Consider the following 23,890-nt stretch of genomic DNA (forward strand, 5'->3'; position numbering starts at 1 on the left):
CAATGATGAGAGAGAATCATGGATTACCTATTTCCTGCATGCCCCCTAATGGAAATCGAGCCCACAACCCAGGTACGTGCCCTGACCAGGAATGAAACTATGACGTCCTGTTACAAGAGTCTCTGCTCAACCACTGAGCCACACCAGCTGGGCTAAGGAATCACATTTTTTTAAATCTTTGCCATAGTCTAGAGGAGGGGTTTTCCAATTGGATTGTAAGACACGTAGGGGGTTCCAAGGGAAGTCTTGCAAAAGCAACAAAGATGTGTGCTGAGCTGGTGGGATTCTGGGTCTTCCAGCCTCTCTCATTGCAAGCCTGCAGCTCAGCTTGGGATTTTGACATGTTGGGTTTCATGGTTAAATGTTGTGTGGACAAAGAACTTCAGGAATAATCTAGAACCCCTCTAAAGAGTTTATTTCTATCGTTTCAAGTTGTGACTACTGTAGAGCTCCCAATATCTCCACTCCCTTCCCCCCCTTATGAAAACAAGCACCTCAAGCTGCCCAAAACATGTCTTTAAACACAGTACACACTTACAGGTTTTTAATGGATGAGTGGATGAGCACACACAGTACACATGCACACTTCTTACAGTTGATCCACTACATGCACCATTTGTTTCTACAAACACCCTAGCAACTAGCTCCAAGGTCTTGGCCCTAATTTTAAAACTCTGACCTAAAACCTTAAAAATGCAAACAGAAATATAAACCTTGAGCTCAAAAAGATCACAATGATAACTACCATCTGCATGGTTGTTTGCTGTTTGTTTTACTGCTTACATCTTTTAACTTATATCAACTCTGGCTAAGGACAAGCACTTCTTCATTACCACAAGACTAACCCTGTGACAGAAAAGGCAGAATGAGAGAAATGAATAAACAGAATCAAAGCTGAGGCAATCAGACAGAGTCACAGCAGGCACTGTGCCACCAGGGCTCCAAAGGTGAGAAAGAGGACTAAACCTGAGAGCTGAGAGCTGTACTCAGTATAAAAATCAATACATTCACTCTACTCAAAGCCCAACATCTAAGAGGATAGTTAAGAACCACTTAAGGATACATAAACAACTCATCATAGTGAGTGGAAGGAGGTGTCTGAAAAATCCTAATAAAATTCTTACCTTCTGTCAAGGTCCAAGATTATTAAAAAGATGTGGTTTTGGTACTATGTTAAGCTTTTAGAACTAACATGAGCTCCTAGAACTCTAGAACTAACATACCCTATTAAATGTGATTCTTTGGACCTAGGAGAGTCTGTTTTTTTTTAAGTATGAGAGGTCATACTTTAAAAGGAGTTAAGTATAGGGGCAACATTAAAAAAAAAGTACAGAGTTAAATAGGAGCTTTTAAGAGGGGCACCCAGCCCAATTGGAGTTTGATGAGGGATATTGGAACAAAAATAGAAAAGTCATCCTATCTAATGAACAAAATAAACAAACAGAACAGAAACAGACTCAGAGATACAGAGGACAGAGCTGTCAGAGGGGAGGGGAGTTGGGTCACTGTTACTGGAGTGAACAGCACTGATACTGATCTGAGGTCATCCAGAAACTCCCTTCTCCGTAGGTGAGCTATTTCCAAACCCCTGTAGGAACCTGCAACAATCATTCATAAAATCAGTGAACACCAAAATGGCTACTACATGTATATGGAACATTTGTTAAGTCATTCCTGTAGAGGTTGACACAGGTTTTTAAAAAGTACCAAGGGATTAGAAGATTACTATTGGTTGGACAGACAATAGTTAAGTCAGACTCCATTTTTTTTAATATATTTTATTGATTTTTTTACAGAGAGGAAAGGGAGAGAGACAGAGAGCTAGAAACATCGATGAGAGAGAAACATCGACCAGCTGCCTACTGCACACCCCCCACCGGGGATGCGCCCGCAACCAAGGTACATGCCCTTGACCGGAATCGAACCCGGGACCTTTCAGTCCGCAGACAGACACTCTCCCACTGAGCCAAACCGGTTTCAGCTCCATTCATTTCTTAATGGTTTTCAAATTTTAGAGACAAACAACCTTCCAAGTTATAAGTAGCCACTCCTAAACACTAGTCTAAAATGTGAATCTGTAAGTTAGGATGGCAATCTCAAAACTTTGCATTTCTTAGATTCAATGGGTCTTATATTTTTATATAACAAAAGGAATGAACGTGGGATTTAAAAAATTAAAAGACTCTTGTACATATAAGGTAATCAGGAAAATAATTGCATATTTAGCACTTGGACTCATTTGAACTGCTTGTTATTTTAGTACATAAACAGAGTTTTAGTTCTTTTGCCCTTTTTTAGTTTGTACAATATATTTTTATTCTACCAGCTATTTCAGACCAACATTCTTTTAAAAATGCTCAGATGAGCCTGGCCAGCGAGGCTCAAAGTTTGAGCATCGTCCTATGAGCCAGAAGGTCATGGTTTGATTCCAGTCAGGGCACATGCCCAGGTTGCAGGCTCGATGCCCAGAGTGGGATGTGCCGGAGACAGCGGATCAAAGATTCTCTCTCATTGTTATTTCTCCTTCTCCCTTCCTCTCAAAAATAATAAAAATATATTTTTTAAATGCTCAGATTATCCTTTCATTATCCCTTCTCAAAACATTGATCCTAGAACTACTATAAACGTATGTTTATTGGCAACAGACCGATTTATACAACTAAATTCATAATAAATGAATCTTAATGCTGTGAAGAGAATTTAATCTAACAGAAACCATAAAGAGTACTTTATGATCTCCAACTTTCAAGCCTACTATACATTCTTTATTTTGATGTTGAGAGACTAAATAAAACAGCACTTATTTCTAACAGCATTGGAAACATCAGAAACTAGGCAAGAATTCCGTTTTCAGTTTGACCCTGACTTTCCTTGTGAGCTGTAAGGTAATCTTCCTCTGGGAAAGTGAGTAAATAGTGATTTAAAACATATCATACTATAAAAGTTCAACTATAAGCATGATATGAGGAGCAAAACATAAGTCAAAAATCCTTTCTGAGTTCTACCTCCGACAGTGACTTTTCCCGTGTTTTTACATTTGAAGTTCCAAGTTACTCAAGCATTTATGGTCATTCTGTGGTAATGTCAGACTGCTTCCATAGCAATCTTTCCTGTAAGCTGAAAATGAGACATTTAGATGCAGCCAAGTGAACAGAATAATTTGATTTTTTTTTTTTCAATCCTTGGTCAAATCCTCTCTTGGATAGATGTAGAAAATTATCTGACCTATGACTGTTAAAATGTCAGCCATTCTGCCAACTGCCTTAATGGCAATTCCCCAGCATTAGCAATAAGTACATGCATCCTTCTTTCTTTCAAGTTATAGTACATTGGCAAGTAACAAACAAACAACATTGAGTTTGGGCAATGTATTAGGTCTAAGCTTTTCTCCTGGGAACAGCAGCTGTGTCATAGTTCCCTCCCCCTTTTGGAAGTGACAGGTAAACATCTTATGCAGAATGGATTCCAAATCCAGGTTGCTCTGTAAAGGGGATTTTTACTTTCTTAGAGACCGTTCCCTGTCAACAAGCTTTCATCTGAAATTAGTTGCTCTTACCACTTAGATAGCTAAAAGCTAAGAAATACTCAAGAGTGGCTGTAATTTCAGCTGGGTGATAGCCTGGTAAAGGTGATTCTTCAAATGGACTCTGGCAACCAATAGGCTAAGTCTGGAGATTGTTCCTTGGCAAATGCATAATTATCTACTGCATGTAAAAAGGAAAGCCAAAGTTAGGCTAATTAGAACATCTCATACTTTGCAAAAAAGGTGTTCTAAGATTGTTCTAAGTTCTAATACTGTTTAATTATTCCCCAAACCCAGTTCAGTAGATCTAATTCATTTATACCTATTTTAGAAAATAGAAAACTGAGGCTTGGAATAGTCCAAAAACTTGTCTACAATAATTGAGAGAATAATAGAGTCAGAGCTCAACCTAAGGTTCAAGATGTATTCATCCATTCATTGCTATAGGTTAAGAGCCTAAAATGTGTCAGGACCTATAAAGACACTGCAAATATTATGAGTAAAATATAAATGATATAGTCAGCATGATGAAAGGGTAATGCCTACAGTGAAGTAAACTCTATCTGGCAAGGTTATCATTCAGAACTGAAGGAGATCAAGAATTTCCCAGACAAGCAAAAGCTCAAGTTCATCACCATGATATCAGTATCACAAGAAATGTTATGCCCAGCTGATGTGACTCAGTGGTTGAGCGTTGACCTATGAACCAAGAGGTCACAGTTTGATTCCAGTCAGGGCACATGCCTGGGTTATAGGCTAGATCCCCAATAGGGGGCCTACAGGAGTCAGGCAATCGATGATATTCTTCTCTCATCATTGTTTCTCTCTATCCCTCTCCCTTCCTCTCTGAAGTCAATAAAAATATATTTCTTTTAAAAAGGAAATTCTTTAAGTGGAAAAGGCAAAACTAGAAATAAGAAAATATATGAAAGAAAAACTCTCACTAGTAAAGGCAAGCATATCGAAAAAGTAGTAGTCTAACCATTTATAAAACTAGTATGAAAACAATAAAAATGGCAATAAGTACATACCTATCAACAAATACTTTTTTAATATTTTAATTGATTTCAGAGAGAAAGGGAGGGGAAGGGATAGAAACATCAATGATGAGAGAAAAATCATTGATTGTCTGCCTCCTGCATGCCCCTTTTCTGGGAATTGAACCTACAATCTGGGCATGTACCCTGACAGAATCAAACCTTGATATCCTGGTTCATAGATCGGCATCAACCACTGCGCCATGCCAGCAGGGCTCCACAAATACTTTAGATGTAAATGGACTAAATTCTCCATTCAAAAGACATAGATAGGATGGCTGAATAGATTGAAAACAACAAAAAGACCATTATATATTCTACCCACATGAGACTCATTTCAGAACAAAAGATACACACTGACTGAAAATTAATGGATGGAAAAAGATATTTCATGAAAATGAAAAATTTTTAAAAGCTGGAAAAGTAATACTTATAGGCAAAATAACCTTTAAAACAAAGGTTATAACAAAAGACAAAGAAGGACCTAGAAATTCCACTTCTGGGTGCTTATCCAAAGAAAGTGAAACATGAATTCAAAAAAATATATACAACTCTATATTCAATGCAACATTATTTACAATAACCAAGATATGGAAGCCAACTAAGTATCCAGTGATAGATGAATGGACAGAGAAATTGTTATGTATACACACACACACACACACACACACACACACAACACTGGATTATTATGAAGTCATGAAAATGAATAAAATCTTGCCATTTTCAATAATACAGATTGATCTAGAATATGGACTTACTTATGCTAAGTAAAATAAGTCAGAGAAAGACAAATACTCTACTATTTCACTTATATGTGGAATCTAAAAAACTAAACAAATGAACAAAGAAAACAGACTCCTATCAGAGAGCTGATAGCTGCCAGAGCGTTGGGCAGAGGAGGACTGAGCAAAAAGATAAAAGCAATTAAGAGATACAAACTTACAGTTTTGATGTACTAAACAGTTAAGAGGGCAAATTTAATTTTATATATCTTTTACCATAATAAAATAAACTATATTTAAAAAAAAAAAACAAACAAAAAAAAACACCTTGAACTGAATAAACAAGATGATTTGTAACAAGAATAAATTTTAATCCTAATAGTTCAAAGGCATTAATCATGTATATAAGACCTTGGAAACTATGTCCTTTTAAGAAAAAACTGAAGAATAAGCCAAAACCGGTTTGGCTCAGTGGTTGTGCGTCGGTCTGTGGACTGAAAGGTCCCAGGTTCGATTCCGGTCAAGGGCATGTACGTTGGTTGTGGGGCACATCCCCGGTAGGGGGTGTGCAAGAGGCAGCTGGTTGATGTTTCTCTCTCATTGACGTTTCTAGCTCTCTCTCTCTCTCCCTTCCTCTCTGTAAAAAATCAATAAAATATATTTTAAAAAAACAACAACAAAAACTGAAGAATAAGACAGAGGAGGCATATTTAACCTAAGTAAAGGAAGACTAAGTGAAACCTAAAAGAATTAGCACTGAGAAGGGAACCTAAACTTATTTTGTGCTTAATTAGACTACAGAGTTTATTAACGTACTTATTCAACTAATGTTGACAGAAAGTAAACAATGTGGCAGGCATTGTTCTGGGTGTTTCTGATATAGGATGAACAGAACAAAGATCCCTGCCTCCATGGAATTCATATCCCAGTGTAAGAGACAGACAAGCAATAAACATAAGTAAGTGTGTAGGCTGCTTCTAGATGGCTTCCAATAATCCCTGATAGTCGCACTCTTATGTCGTTCCTCCCTGTATGTAGACTGGACTTAACAAACAGAATACAGCAAAGATGATGAGATGTCTCTTCTGAGATTAGGTTAGAAAGAAAGTGACTCTGTCTTGCCCACACTCTCGCTCTCCTGACTGACTGAATGACTGACTGACTGCTCTGATGAAACCAGCTGCCCTGGGGAGAGTCCCTGAGAAGAGGCAAGGAGCTGAGGCAGCCTCCAGCCAACAGCCAGCACTGAACTGAATGGTACCAACAGCCTCATGAATGAGCTGAGAATGGATTAATCTCCAGGTGAGTCCTAAGATGACTGCAGCCCTGGCCAATACCTTGAGTGCAGTTTATGAGAGACTAAGCAGAGAGTCTACATAATCTACTGACAAACAAAAACTATGATAATCAATGTTGTTTTATCCTAGAGGGAAGTGGGAGGGGCAGGCAGAGATTAACAGAAGAATTTATATGCATAACCCATGGACATAGACAACAATGCAGTGAAGGTGTGGCAGGAAGGGGGGTTCACTGGTAGGAAAAGGGGGACATCTGTAATGCTTTGAACAATAAGAATAAATTTTAAAATAATAATAAATAATAAAATACTAACATGCAAAAAATAAAAATAAAAATTGTTTTAAACCACTAGTTTCAAGAATAATTACCTAATGCAGCAACATATAACTAATACCACATATTAATTATATAGTATGTTAAAAAGAGATGCAAAAACGTAGAGCAGGGTACAGGTGAAGGGGTATGAATTACCCTTTTAAAAAGAGGTGTTACAAAGACTTGCAAGTGAATGTTTACAGCATTATTCTTAACAGTTAAAACGTTAAAACCCAAATGTCCATCGGTTGGTGAATGGATAAACAAAATGTGGCATGTCTATTCAATGGAGTATTAGTCAACCACAAAAAGAAACGAAATGCTAAGACATGCTACAACATGGATGAACCACAAGGTATTAAGAGAAAGAAGCCAGTTACAAAAACTACATATTATATGATTTGATTATATGAATGTTCAAGAAAGAACATCTATACAGTAGAAACTAGTTTAGTGGTTACCCAGGTCTGGAGATAGGGATAGGATTAGCTGTAAATGGCATGAGAAACCTTACAGGGTGATGAAATCATTAAAAAAACTGGATTGTGTTTGTGGTTGTTCAACTCAGCAAATGTGTTAAAAATCATTGCATTGTACACTTAATACAAGTAAATTTGTGGTATATAAATTATACCTCAAAAAAAGTTACTTAATAAAACCATGCATGTTAACACAGGCATGGCTGAGACTATGACAAATGAGTAAAAACTATAAGGAAGGGTATTAGGCATGCAAATATTTAGAGGAACTACACATACAATAGGAAAGCTATATATACAAAGCCTACAGCACAAGCAACCTGGTGTGTCTGCAGCTCAGCAAAGGTGTGGCTAGAGCTGAATATTTTTAATAGTAAGGTAGGAGATGAAATGAGGGAATTAATGATGAATAAAGAATGGTGGTGATAGAAATCGTGTAGAACATTTTATGCCACTAGCTTTTAACATGAGAGACAAAGAAAGTTATACCAGTATGAAAGTTCTAGGCTGAGGAATGATATGATCTGACTTGCATTTCAAAAGGATTATACAAGCCTGGCCAGTGTGGTTCAGTGGTTAAGTGTCAACCCATGAACCAGGAGGTCATGGTTCAATTCCTGGTCAAGGCACATGCAACCTTGATCTCTAGTAGGGGGCGTGCAAAAGGCAACCAAGCAATGATTCTCTCTCATCACTGATGTTTTTTTCTCTCTCTCCCTCTCCCTTCCTCTCTCTGAAATCAATAAAAATATTTTTTAAAGAAAGGATCATATAACATAAATTATAAAAAGAAATTATAAAAAGATCCATAAAAACTAGCTATTTCCAGAGTTAACCTCTCATATCTGACTGGGATACTAAAGGAGATCTGGACACAGACAATAAGGTGGTGAAGGCCTGAGGTGGGGGGCATGGCCTGGAAGAGGTAAATGGAGAGGGGGAAGGGGTCATATGTAATCCTTTCAACAATAAAGATGTGAAAAAAAGAAAGGAAGGAAGAAAGGAAGGAAGGAAGGAAGGAAGGAAGGAAGGAAGGAAGGAAGGAAGGAAGGAAGGAAGGAAGGAAGGAAGGAAAATTTGCCAGTGTCTCAAAATGTGGCCTATGAACCACCTGCATCAAAACCTGGTTTCTGAATACTTGGGGTTGGGAATGTGAGACTCCCAATTTCACAAATTTCCCAGGTGATAACTCTGAGAAACAATGAATCGGATAATCAAGGTCCCTTTAAATTCTAAATTATGAGAACTTATGTAAACAATCTGAACCATGTCTATCTAAAGAAATGGCTAGGGTTTATTATAACTAGATGAATTTGTGTGCGGGTGGGGTCCAGCCAGCCCACCCTAATTGGGCCAGTCAGGGCTGGCCAGGAGGAAGGTTGGCCAGCCAGCCCCACCATCATCAAGCCGGTTGGCCATCAGCAGTGCGTGTCACGGTGACCAGTTGTTCTGGTCACTTGGCTTTTACATATATAGATATCTGAATTGATATTTTATTTTATTACAGATTTATATTTTTCCCCATTCCCAAAAACCTTACCCAGTTATTTTTTTTCCCAGCATAAATTTCCATGTTCTCTCCATACTGTGGCTCTTCCAACAATGTCTGGTATTCGAACATGAGGCGGGAGCTCTCGCGGAGACGGCTGCATTGAAATTGGTGATACTGCTGCACAAGTTCCTTCACCACAAGTAAGAGGCATTCGGGATTTGAAGGATTCCAGGAGGCAAGGTTCTGTAGAAGCCATAAATAAAAGGCCAGTTAAAAATGAATTTTCATACAAATCCAGCATAGAGTAGCACATCAATATATAGGGGAAGAATGATGAAATGCTAAGAGAAGCATACTACTCTTAGTGATAAACTCAGAGCTGAAGTTAGAAAACGCTTTCAGCTTGGCAATTTCTCCTGCCTTCTAAAAATCCTCACAGAAAATCAAGAGAAATTCCATCATGAGTAGCCAGAAACAGTAAAGTGTAAAGCAGGGTAGTAATAAACAATAAACCTAAATATCCTAGAAGATATAATTTTAGCTCTGGAAGACTTAATTTGTTTCTTACTCATTTATAATTTTTTTAATCTGCACCTAAATTCAGCATTATATGCTAATGGCACCAATTCAGATCCACACACCATCTGTGATACCAAATATAAATAAATGTTCTGTAAACACTAGAACCCCACAGAAATATAAGCATAATGGTGATGGTTCAGCCTGAAAAAGATAGGAATGGAGTAGAGATACAATTAGGAAATGTAAGATTCCAAGAAAAAAAGAGGAAGAAAATGGCTATAAGAGCTTATGACCAGGAAAGGAGCTAGAAATGATGGAAAAGCTGATAAGTATACACTATTTTTAAGCTCACTTTCATTCATTCAACAACTATTTACCAAGTGCCTATTATGTATGCACCACTGTTCTTGGCAGAGATGAGAACAAGCCAAACCCTTGCTCTCAAGGAGCTTACATTTCAGTTGCCAAAATAAACAAATAAGGAAATATGTCAGATGGTGGTAAATGCTACTCAGAAAAATAGAGCATGCATCCCAGAAGCCTAATGAAGGAAGTTCTTCAAGAGAAAGAAGCATCCAGACTGTGTCAAATGTTGTTGAGAAGTAAGACGAGACCTGAGAACTGACTGCTGGGTCTCGCGACACTCAGGTCAATCCTGTCTGTCCTCAACAAGTGTTACTTGGTGAAGTAGAGCTTGATTGCTAGGGTTTAACAGAGAATGGGCAGAGTGCAATAGCGGACAGCTACACTGACAATTCAGTCTGGTAACTAGAGGGGAGGGTGGGGTTCAAGGGAAAGTTTTGCACGAATATTTGTAGCCTAATGGAATGTCGGTGTCGAGAGGGGGTAAACGTGATGATGTAAGGTGGGGAAGCAGAATCCCAGGAGAGAACACAGTAAATGTGGAGCTAACCATGGAATCTCATAGAGTGTTGGCCTTGGAAATAAGCAGAGAATCCACCCAAAGGGAAAGGAGAAAAGTCAAACTAGATGAGTAGGAATGCAGGCAGACCATTCCATGTGGTGAGAGGAGCTTGTGGTGGTTCTCTTCGGAGGGCAGATATTATCTCCTGAAGCAGGAAGGAAGGTTATCAGCTGAGACTGAGAAAGAAGGATGGATATTAAAAGTTTGAGAAGTATGAAATAGTCATTTAGAAGAATCATTCAGAAAAATAAATGGACTGAGGAAATTAAGAGGAATTCCACATAGCGCTAAAAGCTCCACTGAGGTTGGAAGCATGATTATTAAGTGAGACCATTTAGCATAAATTCCACTGTCTGGGTGCAATGTGCAATGGGAGGAATTTGAGTTTAACAAAGGTTGAGATTTTGCCAGACAAGTAGAATAGACAGAAAGACGGGCAAGAGATCTTAGAAAGTTTGCAAAACAATTATTGTAATTATGAACCATGCACTTTAAGTCAGGAAAAAGCCAAGTAAGTTCATAATGGAAGTGAGAGTTAGTGAAAGGGTGGTAGGACCTATAGTCCTGGTGAGCTAAAAAAAATAAAAATAAAAATAAAAATAAAAGTTGGAGTTGATATACTAAAAAGAATGAATTGGAAAGACAGGAGGTATGGTCAGAGAATGAGACATTTGAAACTGAGTTGATGGAGGTGATCTATAACTGGTATTAACAAGATCATGCTAAGAGTGCACCTGGCTAAGGTAGAGAGGAGGACAAGATCACTGAAGGAAAAGAAGTCAGGGACTGACTGAGAGGCCAGGGTGTTGAAAGTGTTATTTATATGAACATTAAATCACCTGAAACTATGGCAAGCACAAGAATGCAGAGTAACAACAAGCCATGTGCTTAAATCTTCGAAAAGGTCTATAGATAACAACAAGGAAGGATTGAAGGCATGAACTTCGAAGCTGCGGCTGGGTGATTAGAGAAAACAAACTGACATTTTCCTTGGTAACAGCATGGAAGAACACCTGCCACACCTCTACATATCATTGTGTCATTTTATAGATGAGGAAAGTGTGGCAAAAAGTAGTTCAATACCTTATCCAAGGTCACAGAGCTATCAAATAATAAAGCTGAGTTTCTGACAAGCAATTTGACTCCGTGTTCCTCTTTAAGCACTACACCAGGTGTTCTTACACAGTTTGGTCTCAGGTACTTTTGACAGTCTTAAAAATTAGTATTAAGGATCCTGGTTTCTGTATATATGAATTATGTAATTAAATTTACTATAGTAAAATGAAAACTGAGAAATTAAAAATGTTTTAGTTATTAATTCATTTTTTAAAAAAAAAACAATGCTACTACATATTAATATAAAAACATTTAAATGAAATAAATATATTTCCTGAAAAAATAGTGAGAAGCATGACATTGTTTTATATTCTTGCAAATCTCTGTGTCTGGCTTTTTAAAAAGCTGGACTTCCCTATATGCTTTTACAAAATTCAATGTTGCAATATGTTGTTTTGGCTGAAGTATATAAAGAAAATCCAGCTTCACTCAACTGTACATTGAAAGAGAGAAGTATTTTTAATAGCTTTTCAAATTTCTGGATATTCTTATTTGATACTATACCAAAACTCAATAGTAGTAGTTTCTTAAAGGTTAGCTGCAATGTGAAATCTGAAGGTATATTAATAAACATTTCATGTTCTTACATTAAATTCCATTTGTCTATCCTGCACTTTTAAAATTTTCAATTAGAGTTGACATACAATATTGTATTAGTTTCAGTTGTACAACATAGTGATTAGGCATTTACATAACTTCCAAAGTGATCAACCCGACAAATCTAGTACCTATCTGACACCATACATAGTTATTAGAATATTATTGACTATATATTCCCTATGCTGTTCTTCACATTCCCCTGACTGTTTTTATAGCTGGCAATTTGTACTTCTTAATCTCTTCATTTTTTTTTTCATCCATTCCCCCATCCGTCAGTTTGTTCTCTATGTTTCTAAGTTTATTTTGGTTCTTTCATATAAGTGAAATCATATTTTTGTCTTTCTCTGTCCGACTTATTTCATGTAGACTTTAAATGGATCTTTTGCTCTTGTATGATTTTTTTACCGTCAAGCATTGGTTACTTAGAAAATACTGATTCACTGAATTATGCAGATCTTCCAAATGTTAACATGTTTCATTTACACTATCAAAAAAAATCACATTCATTAATATCATTGACCAATCTCACCAGAAAAGTCTTCTATCTAAAGAAGACAAACAAAAGTTTAAAAAAATGCATCCTTTTTTAAAGGGATAATAATTACTCTGTTCCTCAGAGTGTATGGATTTATAGGGACTAAAAATCATGAAATGTTCTTTTATTTATAGGAAAGATAGGTCTAAAGGGATGTTTAAATTAAGATTTGATGAACAGAGAAAAAAATTAGAGCTTCAGCGTCATACAGTTATTGAAAGATGCCTCTTGCTATGAAGTAATTTGATCAACAGTACAAAATCCTGTGCTCACTTTTGAGCTCCTCAAAATATAAATAGAATAATAACAACATAATAGAAAACAAAATGATCATTATGTAGTTTGGGATGCATTTTCTTCAGAGACCAATCAAACACTAATAAATAAAAAAATACACAACATTCCATTTATTGGTTAAGTATTCCTTTTAAGTCCTTGTTCTAGCACAAAAACAAAAAGCTTCAGTTGCTTCATTTAAAAAAAAAAAAAAAAAAAGCTTTTGTAATTCAATCATTTCTCTTTAGCTCTCTGCAAGTTAAAGGCTACATATTAATCTATATGTATCTATACACACGTACCAAAAAAATCATGAAAGCATATAAACTGGCAAACATCTCTTACCAATTTGAATTCATTTCAATTGATTCAGCCTAATTGTTAAATGCATAGTAAAGACAGGCCAACCAGTCCCTTTCAATTAAAATACCATCTCCCGATACATGAAGATGCATCTGACCTCTTTGGCCATTAAATGCACACTTCCCTGGGAAATGACTTAGCTGAAAAACATCCCCATCAAGGGAGATACAGATCTGCTCAGTGAGATAAAATGTCCTCTACTATTGCTACATGACTACTTTTACTTATTAGGTCATTTGTGGTTTGAACCACTTTGCCTAGAAGAAGAGACCACAGAAGATTTTGACATCCTAAGCCTAGAACACATTTTAAAAACAGATCTAGCAATGCAGTATATTAGAGCTTTCACTATCTTGAGTAGGAGAGAGAGAGAGAGAAATGCCCAAAGCTTCTTTAGGAAAAGAGGACAGGGGAATAAATTAAGTGTGAAAAACAGAAAAATAAGTATTTCTCTATTCACAAAGCTCTTACTGTACTTCTTGGCAGTGCATGAAAAAAGAAATTTGCAATGAGAATGGCCATGAAGAATAGGCATAGGATTCATAATATATTAGCAAAGAGAATAGAAAAGAAATTTCAATAATGAAAAATACATTAAAAGAAAGTGAAAGCTCTGGCCAGTTTGGCTCACTGGATATAGCATTGGCCTACAGACTAAAGGGTGCCGGGTTTGATTCCAGTCAAGGGCAAGCTCAATCCCCGGCCCTGGTCAGGACGTGTGCAGGAGGCAACCAATCGATGTGTCTCACATCAATATTTCTCTCTGTGTGTATCTTCCTCTCTCTTCCACTCTCTTTAAAAAATAATAATAATAATGGAAAAATATCCTCAGGTAAAGATTAACAAAGAAAAAGAGAGAAAGTGATAAAATAGCAAAAACAAAAGAATTAGCTACTCTTATGAAACCTTATTCAGACTCAGTAAATACCTATGAAGCAGTTCAGGGAAGGTATTATGCCAATTCTTTTTAAAAGACGGGTTAACCAGAGGTAGAATAACTGCTGGTACTCAAGTGTAGACAACTGACAATGTAGAATGTAGACCTGCCAACCCTCCCCCATTCCAATTTCCTGAAGTATAGTTTTCTAACGGAAGAACTGCCACCAGCCTCTGCAGTTACGACCTATCTCACATCTAGTGATAATTCTGATTCCCCACTTTGGCTTTCCTGCCCAGGATGCCTGGCTTGAGGGACGCTCCTACTCATGCGACCCCCCCCCCCCAAACTTCCCACATTAAATACACTCTAGCACACATTTTATCTCTGCTAATTAATAACCCCACGAACTTTAAAAAGCCCAACCAATTCTCAACTCCTTTTTGAGCTTCCTTATTGCCAGCAATATAGAGAGGGATAATGTTTTCAGATGCCTAGCTGACCCCATTTCATGTCTCATTTATTCAAAACATGGCTTCTCAGCCAAGCTGAAGCAAATTCATGTACAAGGACACCAATAAATGAAAATGTTGGGAAACATGCACTAGGTTCATATCTATGGGGAGATGAAGAAGGAAAATAAGCAACTTAGCAAATGAGTCCTAGGACCATCACTGCCTAACAATGGAGGGGGAAATCTCCCACAAGGGAAATAAATTCTTCTAAAAAATTAAAGCTTATAGCCCGACCAGTGTTGCTTAATGGTTGAGCATCAACCTATGAAACAGGAGGTCACAGTTCAATTCCCAGTCAGTGCACATGCCCGGGTTGCAGGCTTGATCCCCAGTGTGGGGCAGGGGGTAGCTGATCAATGATTCTCTCTCATCATTGATCCCTCTCCCTTCCTCTGAAATCAATTTTTTAAAATGTAATTAAAGCTTATATTATAAGAGTTTTCAATTAAATAAAGGATAAAGTACAGAAATAAATTAGAAATATTATTAAAAATTATATGGTAAGATTTTCCCAATATATACATATATTAAATCAAAATGTATACACCCAAAACAAATATAATGTTATGTCAATTATATCTCAGGCAATTGGGGCCTGTAGGCCGGGGGGAGGGGCTAACAGCCACTACAGTGAATGGACAAAGGGCCGATTGGGGCGTGCCAGATTCAGGGATGGACCTGGGAGGTTGGTGGCCCCAATGAGGAAGGTTGGCCACCCTACATCTGCTGTCACCCATCCCTGGGTTCCTCGTCCCAGCCTGGGGGCCTGGCCCCAATCAGGCAATTGGGGCCTGCCAGTCAGGGGGAGAGATCAGGAGGTTGGCCGGCAGGCCCCATGGGCCATCAGGGCCTGTGGGCTCAGGACAGCTCCTGCATTGAGTGTCTGCCCCCTGGTGGTCAGTGCACATCATAGTGACCGGTCATTCCAGTACTTCTAGTCATTCCAGCATAATGGTCACTTAGGCTTTTATATATATTCTTTTTAAATCCTTTTTTCAAAAATCATTCTCAATATCCCCTAAAAACCCTAATTCTAGAACTCTAAGAAAACAACAAAAATAAGTGGGGTTCACAGACAAAAAATGACATACAGTCATTTATAATAAAATGCAAATAACCTAAATGCCTGGTTTAAAAAAAAATCACTGGAAAAACAATTGTAGTCATTAAAAAAATATATATGGAGCCAATATGTTCACAAATACTGTGTAATAGTATAGAACGTACTTTTGTTAAAATATTAAATGAAAGCAGATAAAAAACAACTATATAATCTTAACTTTGATTATCCTCATCCCTTCCCAACCCTCCACAGCAAAAAATCATCTATGCATAGAAATATTACTAGAAGAAATGTTAACAACTGATGTCTATGGTTGGGAATCATTTAGAAGAGGTTTTTCATTTCTATATTTTCTCTGTTTTCCAAATTTTCCCAAGTATATGTTTATACATACATATGTATATATGCACATATATAACATATGCATATACTTTTATAATGGAAAATATAAATTTTTAAAAATAGAATAGCATACTTGATACTTCATTTCAAACTGTTTCTCAACCTCAAAGTTTAAGAAATTTCACTTGCCATTTACATATCTTATGAAGTCAGACTTCAATTGTGTCTTCAGATCAACAAAATGTTAGCCAATTCCACAGCCTTCTGGAAAACAAATCTTGCATCATGTAATCCTAAGCAAATATGCTTCAAGTAACCTTGAACTCACTGTTTCTTAAATTCCAAGCTTCACAGAACATTTCCAGAAAGCTAACGCAATATGCTAGAATGTAATGGTCACAGTTGTAGGAATTTATTATGTTTTTCCCAACCAAAACTCTTTTGTGTAACAGTCCTCTGAATGGAAATCTTAGGAAATGACCAATGGCATTTTACACTTCTAACAGAACTGTAACTAGCATGGATTTTTTTTTATAGCATGAATATTTAAATGTCACTGCATCTGAAGAATACAAAAGATAACAAAAATCAATTTGCTATTTGTCATATTTGTAAGAGGACCAAGTAATAACAGAAATTTACACTCTACATTAGGGCAGAGTTGTACATGTATAACTCTTAATATATCATCTACAATAACTTAAGTGAAATTATCTTAAACATTTTTCATACTTCCTTAAAATACAGCACCTTCTTAACTTCTTAAAATACAGTTAATGTAACATGAATTTGGGGGTAGGTGAGAAGCAAGTTGGATTAGGAGAAACTAACTTTGGGACTACACAGGGCAAATCTACTCCCACCTCCATATAAATATAACACAGCACTCCCTATAGCATAAAAATAAGTATAAATAGCATATCCTTTATCGTTATAGTTAACTTATAGTTAATGTTTGGAGATTTTGTTTTTGAGAAGATTCAACTATTTTTTTAAATGGGGTACATGGAAGGAGAGAGAACATTATAGTTGTGTTCTGCTCCACAACAATTTGTAGAGTACTCATAGAAATAAATTTTGGTAGGGCAAATCATTAAATTAGGGTCATTTTGTAATCCTCAGTGGCTTTGTTGTTGTTGTTGTTATTGTTGTTAATCCTCATCCAAGGATATTTTTCCGTTGATTTTTAGAGAAAATGGAAGGAGATGGAGAGACAGAAAGAGAGAAACATCAGTGTGAGAAAGACACATCCATTGGTTGCTTCCCATACATGCCCCAACCAGGGCCAGGGATCGAGTCTGCAACCTATGTATGTGCCCTTGACTGGAACAGAACCCAGGACTCTTCAGTCCTTGGGCCTATGTTCTGTCCGTTAAGCCAAACCAGCTAGGACCTCAGGAGCTTTATTTAAAAATATTCTTATAATTCTCTTCATCTTTATAAGCAGAGCCTACTGTTGCAAGGATGTTTGTAGTTGTTAATTTCAGTCTTTGAACACTCTGGATTCTGAGAAACTCAAAAGCTAATTCAAAGCTAATTCTGACAGCCAAATGAATAGCTTAGGAGACAACCAATCAAAGGTCATTTCTGGGATTAATATGAGCTAATAAAGGTATTCCTACTGTGTCTGACAAGTAAATTGAATGTACTCTGATGAAATGTGGTCTTTTGTGACCTGTGTTCAGTGGCTACTGCTGGTGCCTGGAGTGATCTGCGTAGAAGTCATTACAGACCTCTTAAACCCTGCTTTAACTACAACACCTCTGCCACTCTGGTTTGGTTTGGTTTGGTTTGGTTTGGTTTGGTTTGGCCTGGGTCTTGGTTTTGTTGAAGTTTTACCTAAGATGTCATTTGAAAAAAAGTTTCTTTTTGAAAAAAATGGATGTCTAATACATAGTGAATACTTCAATGAAATCTTATGCTCCTTCTGCCCTTCCTATTTGTGACTTTCTTCACCTAGATATCAGAAGCTATGCTAAGAAGAATCCAGAATCATAAAATGGCCTGGAGGGCTTTTAAGATGTGCTGAAATTTTCTCTAGTTTTTAAGACATTAGCCCCAAGTCATCAAATTAGTCTACAAATAGACACATTAGTCTACATGTTTTGAGTAAAGGGATTTGTCTCGTTAAAGCATACATAGCTTGTCAATAAGTAAAGTGAAATTGGCATCTCCTCAAAAAACCTAGTGTGTTTGGGGCAGCCATGGAAGCATCTGGCTGTGGTTCTGCCACAGCTTTCTCTAGAGCTCTCCAAGGTTCTGACCTGCCTGTCAACCAGCCAACTTCCCTGGATTATGTAAAGAATTGTTGTAACATAGGATCTTTCTAAAAGAACTTTTTATTGCCTTGCCAGGATACTGGTTACTAATGGTAATGTGACCCTGATTCTATGTCAATACAGAGATAACAATTACATATCCTTGAGAAGAATAAAGGTAATGTCTTGGGCAAAATATGCAAATACCGTCTGGCAGGGGTAGGGGAGACTGGGGGAAGATCAATGGGGGGGTGGGGGGGGGGGGAGATATACCACCTGGCCAGCATGGCTCAGTGGTTCTGGGTTGACCTATGAACCAGGAGGTCAGAGAACAATTCCCAGTCAGGTCACATGCCCAAGTTTCAGGCTTGATCCCAAGGTGTGCAAGAGGCAGCCAATCTATGATTCTCTCTCATTGATGTTTCTCTCTCTCTCTCCCTCTCCCTTCCTCTCTCTGAAATAAATTTTTAAAAATACACACACACACACACACACACACACACACACAAACAAAAGGGTAATATGCAAATAGTCCAAACGACAGAAGAATCGAACAGCCAATCAAAGTGTAATATGCTAATAATATGCTAAGGTTGCTCAGCAGCTCTCTGACCTCTAGAGGGCAGTCAGTCAACTGGTCAGCCAGTCGCTCTGATGTACACTGACCACCAGGGGACAGATGCTCCAACTGGTAGGTTAGCTTGCTGCTGGAATCCTGCCAATCAAGACTGAGCAAGATGGGCCCGACATGCCCTACAACCTTCCTGCAGTCCCTCCCCAGCCCGATTGTGCACCAATGGGGTCCCTCAGCCTGGTCTGCACCCTCTCACAATCTGGGACACCGTGGGGAATGTCAGAATCAGTTTCAGCCTGATCCCGGAGGCCACTGCGGGATGGAGAGAGCTGCTGTGGCAGCATGAGCCTCTTTTGATTGGGCACGAGCCCGCAGCAGGCACAGTGGGGCTAGCATGAGCAGGAGCAGCAGGTAAGAGCTGCAGGCGGCATTGTAATGTGGTTTCAGCCGAAACCGGTTTGGCTCAGTGGTGGAGCGTCAGTCTGCAGACTGAAAGGTCCCGGGTTCGATTCCGGTCAAGGGCATGTACGTTGGCTGCGGGCACATTCCCTGTAGGGGATGTGCAGGAGGCGGCTGGTCAATGTTTCTCTCTCATCGACGTTTCTGACTCTCTATCTCTCTCCCTTCCTCTCTGAAAAAAATCAATAAAAATAAAAAAAATATATATATATAGTAATGTGGTTTCAGCCCCATCCCTGCAGGCCACCAAGAGGGACCCCACCCATGCACAAATTCATGCACTGGGCCTCTAGTACACATGTTCGTGCGCGTGCTCACACACACACACACACACACACACACACACAAATAACTTATAGCTGAAAAATCACTTTTCTGTGTGAATTTATGATAGAAGTGATAGACCCATAACAGAAATAAAGCAAAATAGGGAACCTTAAATCTGAATTTTTTGAAATGCCATTCAATAGGCAACCTACCCACAGTTACTAGGTAAACAAAACTTCCAATTGGCAGAGGAGTTCTGGGGAATCTTCAAATACCTACCAAAAGATGACCTACTGGGGCATCCCCCCAGAATTTCTCTATCATCCCAGTTTTGTGCTAGGGTGTCAGAATCATTGGAATTGGTACACTTACCTTATTTAATTTCTTCCACAGGAGGCATACTTTTTTAAAAATATATTTTTATTATTGATATTACTACAGATATCTCCATTTTCCCCTCCCCCCCTCTTCTTAGTCCCTACCCACCCATTCCCAGGACTTCACTACCCTATTACCCATGTCCATGGGTTATGCATATAAGTATATATAAGTTCTTTGGTTTATCTCTTCTCGTCCCACCAACCCCACATTGAGATATGTCAGTCTGTTTTTAATTTAAAATATACAAAAGTATCTCCAAATTATACCTTTGACTCCATTTTAAAAGATCAAAAATTTGTATTATCTCATCTTCCCCTTCAGAAGTGGCTGTAAGATTACCTTTCAGTTCCTCTTAAAGTGAACAGCACACAGCCAGCTCCATGTCATGTTGAACTGCCACTTTAAATAGGTCTCAAGGATCATAGCGTGCCAACTTCCATTTCCTTCTTTGGAATTAGGGGTAAGTAGATGGAAGGAAACAAGGTGGGAGGGAGCAGGGGAAGGAAAGAACCTAAAATCACACCTCTTGGTCCAGCCTTCCTTGTTTATTAAGGAGGAAGAAAGACAGCGGATACCTCTCTATCTTGGAAAACTCTTAAGTGGACCAAGTCTTGAGAAGAAAGAAAATGCACTCCACAGAACATTTCTAGTCCTTCCTCTCTTAACAGTATAACTAATGTCTTGGAGAATAGAAATGGTATTTTTCCACAACATGAATTAAATAACTAAGGCTGGGAACACTAAAATCACTTAATATAAGCAAGAATATAGAAGAAAAAGGTGGATTTGGTTATTATCCAATAATATTATTCAACTCTTTGGAGAATGCTAAATTGAATAATAACTAAATCCACTCTATTTATCCTGTACAATGCTATCTTTATCCACACAACTTTATGGTACTATCTATTTTTTTAAAAATCAAATCTATTTTATACCTATTATTTTATACCTATTATTTCTCAGAAAAAAATAAATAATATTATTATTAAGTTCAATTTTGGATAAAATGCCAGAGTAGACTAAAATTTGATTTAAAACTATACAGCCCTAGCTGATGTTGCTCAGTGGACCAAGTATTGGCCTGTGCACCAAAGGTTTGATTCCCAATCAAGGGCATGTACCTGGTTGCGGGTTCATAAGAAAAATGGGCATCTACCCTGAGATCTGGTCCTGATCTGGTCCTGCAAAAAGCAACCAATTGATGTGTCTCTCTCACATCGATGTTTCTTTCTCTGTCTTTCTCTCTCTTCTCTCTCCCTTCCACTCTCTCTAAAAATCAATGGGAAAAAATATCCTCAGGTGAGAATAGCAACAACAAAATTAAAGCCCTATACATTAAAAAGGTAATTTTGCCTATACAACAAAGTGGGGTTTTTTTTTTAACTTAAACTCAGCATGCATTGAATTTACCAAGATCCCAACCATTACCCCCCGCAAAAAAAAAAAAAAAAAAAAAAAAAATTTCTTTGTGGTTCTAGATTAGCTGTGGCTTCAAAAACGGTTGCTGCTATTTATCTGAATCACTGATGCCACACACCTTCTCAATCAATGCTACTCAGCCTCTGAGAATACAAAGCAACGTTGCAATGGCCAAAAAAATTAGCAGCCCACTGGTGTGGCTCAGCAATTAAGTGTTGACCTATGAACCAGGAGGTCAGAGTTCGATTCCCAGCCAGGGCACATGCCCAGATTCAGGCTGGGTCCCCAGTGTGGGGCGTGCAAGAGGCAGCCAATCAATAATTCTCTCTCATCATTGATGTTTCTATCTCTCTTTCTACCACCTTTCCTCTCTGAAATCAATAAAAATGTTTTTAAAATGAAATTAGCAAATATGATTTCTAATTTAATTCAAATTGTTTTTCCTGTGGATGTATTTAAATTGTCCAGGTTGCTCGAATATTATCCAGGGATGTGATTTTGAAGGAGACAGCTTGTTACTGGTTTTTCTGGCTGTACTACAAGAAACAACAGTGTGAGCTTATTTTAAGTTAATGTGTGCTTCTGTGTTTCTTTACAAGAAATTAACTGCAATCGTTTAGTTAAAGCAAACACTGTGTTCAGGCTTCACTTTTCATTAAAAAAAAAGTCTTTAAAACTTAGAAGGTTAAAAATCCCAATTTCTGCCTATAGACTTTTAAGCTTGGAGCAAATTGTTTAAATATGATGAAAGATAGGCCCCACTTAGTGATCTCTGCTACCAGCAGAGTGTTTTCCAGCTATAAGTGTGTCACATCGAAAGAATCCTATCCATTCTCCTATATCAAACCAACAACTTTCTTCCTGCCTCAGACAGATCAGATCTCAGGATAGATGCTCATTTCTTCTCGACTACCATAATCGAAAAGAGACCCATGGGAATGGACAGTGTGGAACAAGACAGAACAAAAGCTCCAACCAAGTTGTTAGTTTTAAACAAAGAAACACCTGCAGGCTCTGACACCTGGTCTCTGATCCCTGCCCTAAATGATTTCCCTAGCTAGAGTTGGCCCCTGGGCCACACTACACAACTGCTTCTCCTTACCTTAACTTTGCCAGACCTTCTTTTTAGTCAATATCCCAGTCCTGGACCTTCTTGGCTAGTGATCTTAAAGCCACCAATGTCTTAGTAACACAATTCGTGTATAAATAATTAGAAGAAACTCCAACTGAAAAGGAAGTTACCCCAAGCTCTTCCTGTTGTACCAGCTACATGAAGCTATAAGAGCAAGAAAGAAAAGCCATACAAAGTAGGCCATCAACTAAAGGAAAAGACAGACACAAAATTCAATACATGGAGTAGTAAGAGCTTTCACTGTCTCTATTGCTCCCCCTAAAAACTCTACCTCCCACTCCTTGGGCAAAGGAAACAAAAGAAAAAATGAACAAATTGACTATATCAAACTAAAAAGTTTTTTCACAGCAAAGGAATCCATCAACAAAATGAAGAGACAACCCACTGAATGGGAAAATATATTTGCCGATACATCTGATAAGGGGTTAATATCCAAATTTTATAAAGAACTTATAAAACTCAACACACACACACACACACACATACACACACACAAAAAGAAAGAAGAGAAAAGCCAAACAATCCAATTTAAAAATGGGCAAAGGACCTGATTAGACACTTCTCCAAAGAGGACATAAAATGGCCAACAGACATATAAAAAGATGCTCAATGTTACTAATCATAAGAGAAATTCTAATTAAAACCACAATGAGATATCACCTCACAGCTATCAGGTTGGCAATCATCAATAAATCAACAAACAACAAGTATTGGCAAGGATGTAGAGAAAAGGAAACCCTCATGCACTGTTAGTGGGGATGCTGATTGGTGCAGCTACTGTGGAAACCAGAATGAAGATACCTCAAAAAATTAAAAATAGAATTGCCTTATGACCCAGCAATTCCACTTGTGGGAATTTATCCAAAGAAACCTAAAACACTAATTCAAAAGAAAATATGCACCTCTACATTCACTGTAGTGTTATTTACAATAGCCAAGATTTGGAAGCAGCCCAAGTGTCCATCAGTAGATGTGTGGATAAAAACAACTATGGTACATTTACATTTACAGGACTACTACTGCAAAAAAGAAGAAAAATTTACCCTTTGTGACAGCATGGATGGACCTAGAGAACATTATCCTACATGAAATAAGCCAATCAGAGAAATACAAAGTATCATATTCATATGTGGAATCTAATGAACAAAGTGAACTAGCAAGCAAAATAGAGACAGACGCATAGATAGAGAGCAGGCAGCGAGCAGTGGCTGGGAGGGTGAAGGGTTTGAACAAAAAAAGACACAGACAACAGTGTGGTGATTGCAATGGGGAGAGAGAAAGTAGAGGTGGAGGAGAGTATGAGGGGAATAAGCAGTGACAAGGAAAAATAAAATAAATAAAATATCGATAGGTCCTTACTCAATGGATAGAGCGTCAGCTTGGGGACTGAAAG

The 23,890-nt window shown here is 37.9% G+C and overlaps 1 protein-coding gene across 3 annotated transcripts in view; it reads right to left on the minus strand.

Annotated features, from left to right (window-relative positions):
* BABAM2 (BRISC and BRCA1 A complex member 2) overlaps nt 1-23,890 on the minus strand; it is a 312,412-nt gene that overhangs the window by 218,771 nt on the left and 69,751 nt on the right. For all 3 annotated transcript variants that reach the window (XM_084900182.1, XM_084900184.1, XM_084900183.1), the window contains one exon: nt 8,919-9,113. In XM_084900182.1, coding sequence (XP_084756308.1) covers nt 8,919-9,113 — 195 coding nt within the window. The remainder of the gene's footprint in view (nt 1-8,918; nt 9,114-23,890) is intronic.

The sequence above is a fragment of the Pipistrellus hanaki genome (genome assembly GCF_964339955.1).
Source record: "Pipistrellus hanaki genome assembly, chromosome: 12".
Lineage (NCBI taxonomy): Eukaryota > Metazoa > Chordata > Mammalia > Chiroptera > Vespertilionidae > Pipistrellus > Pipistrellus hanaki.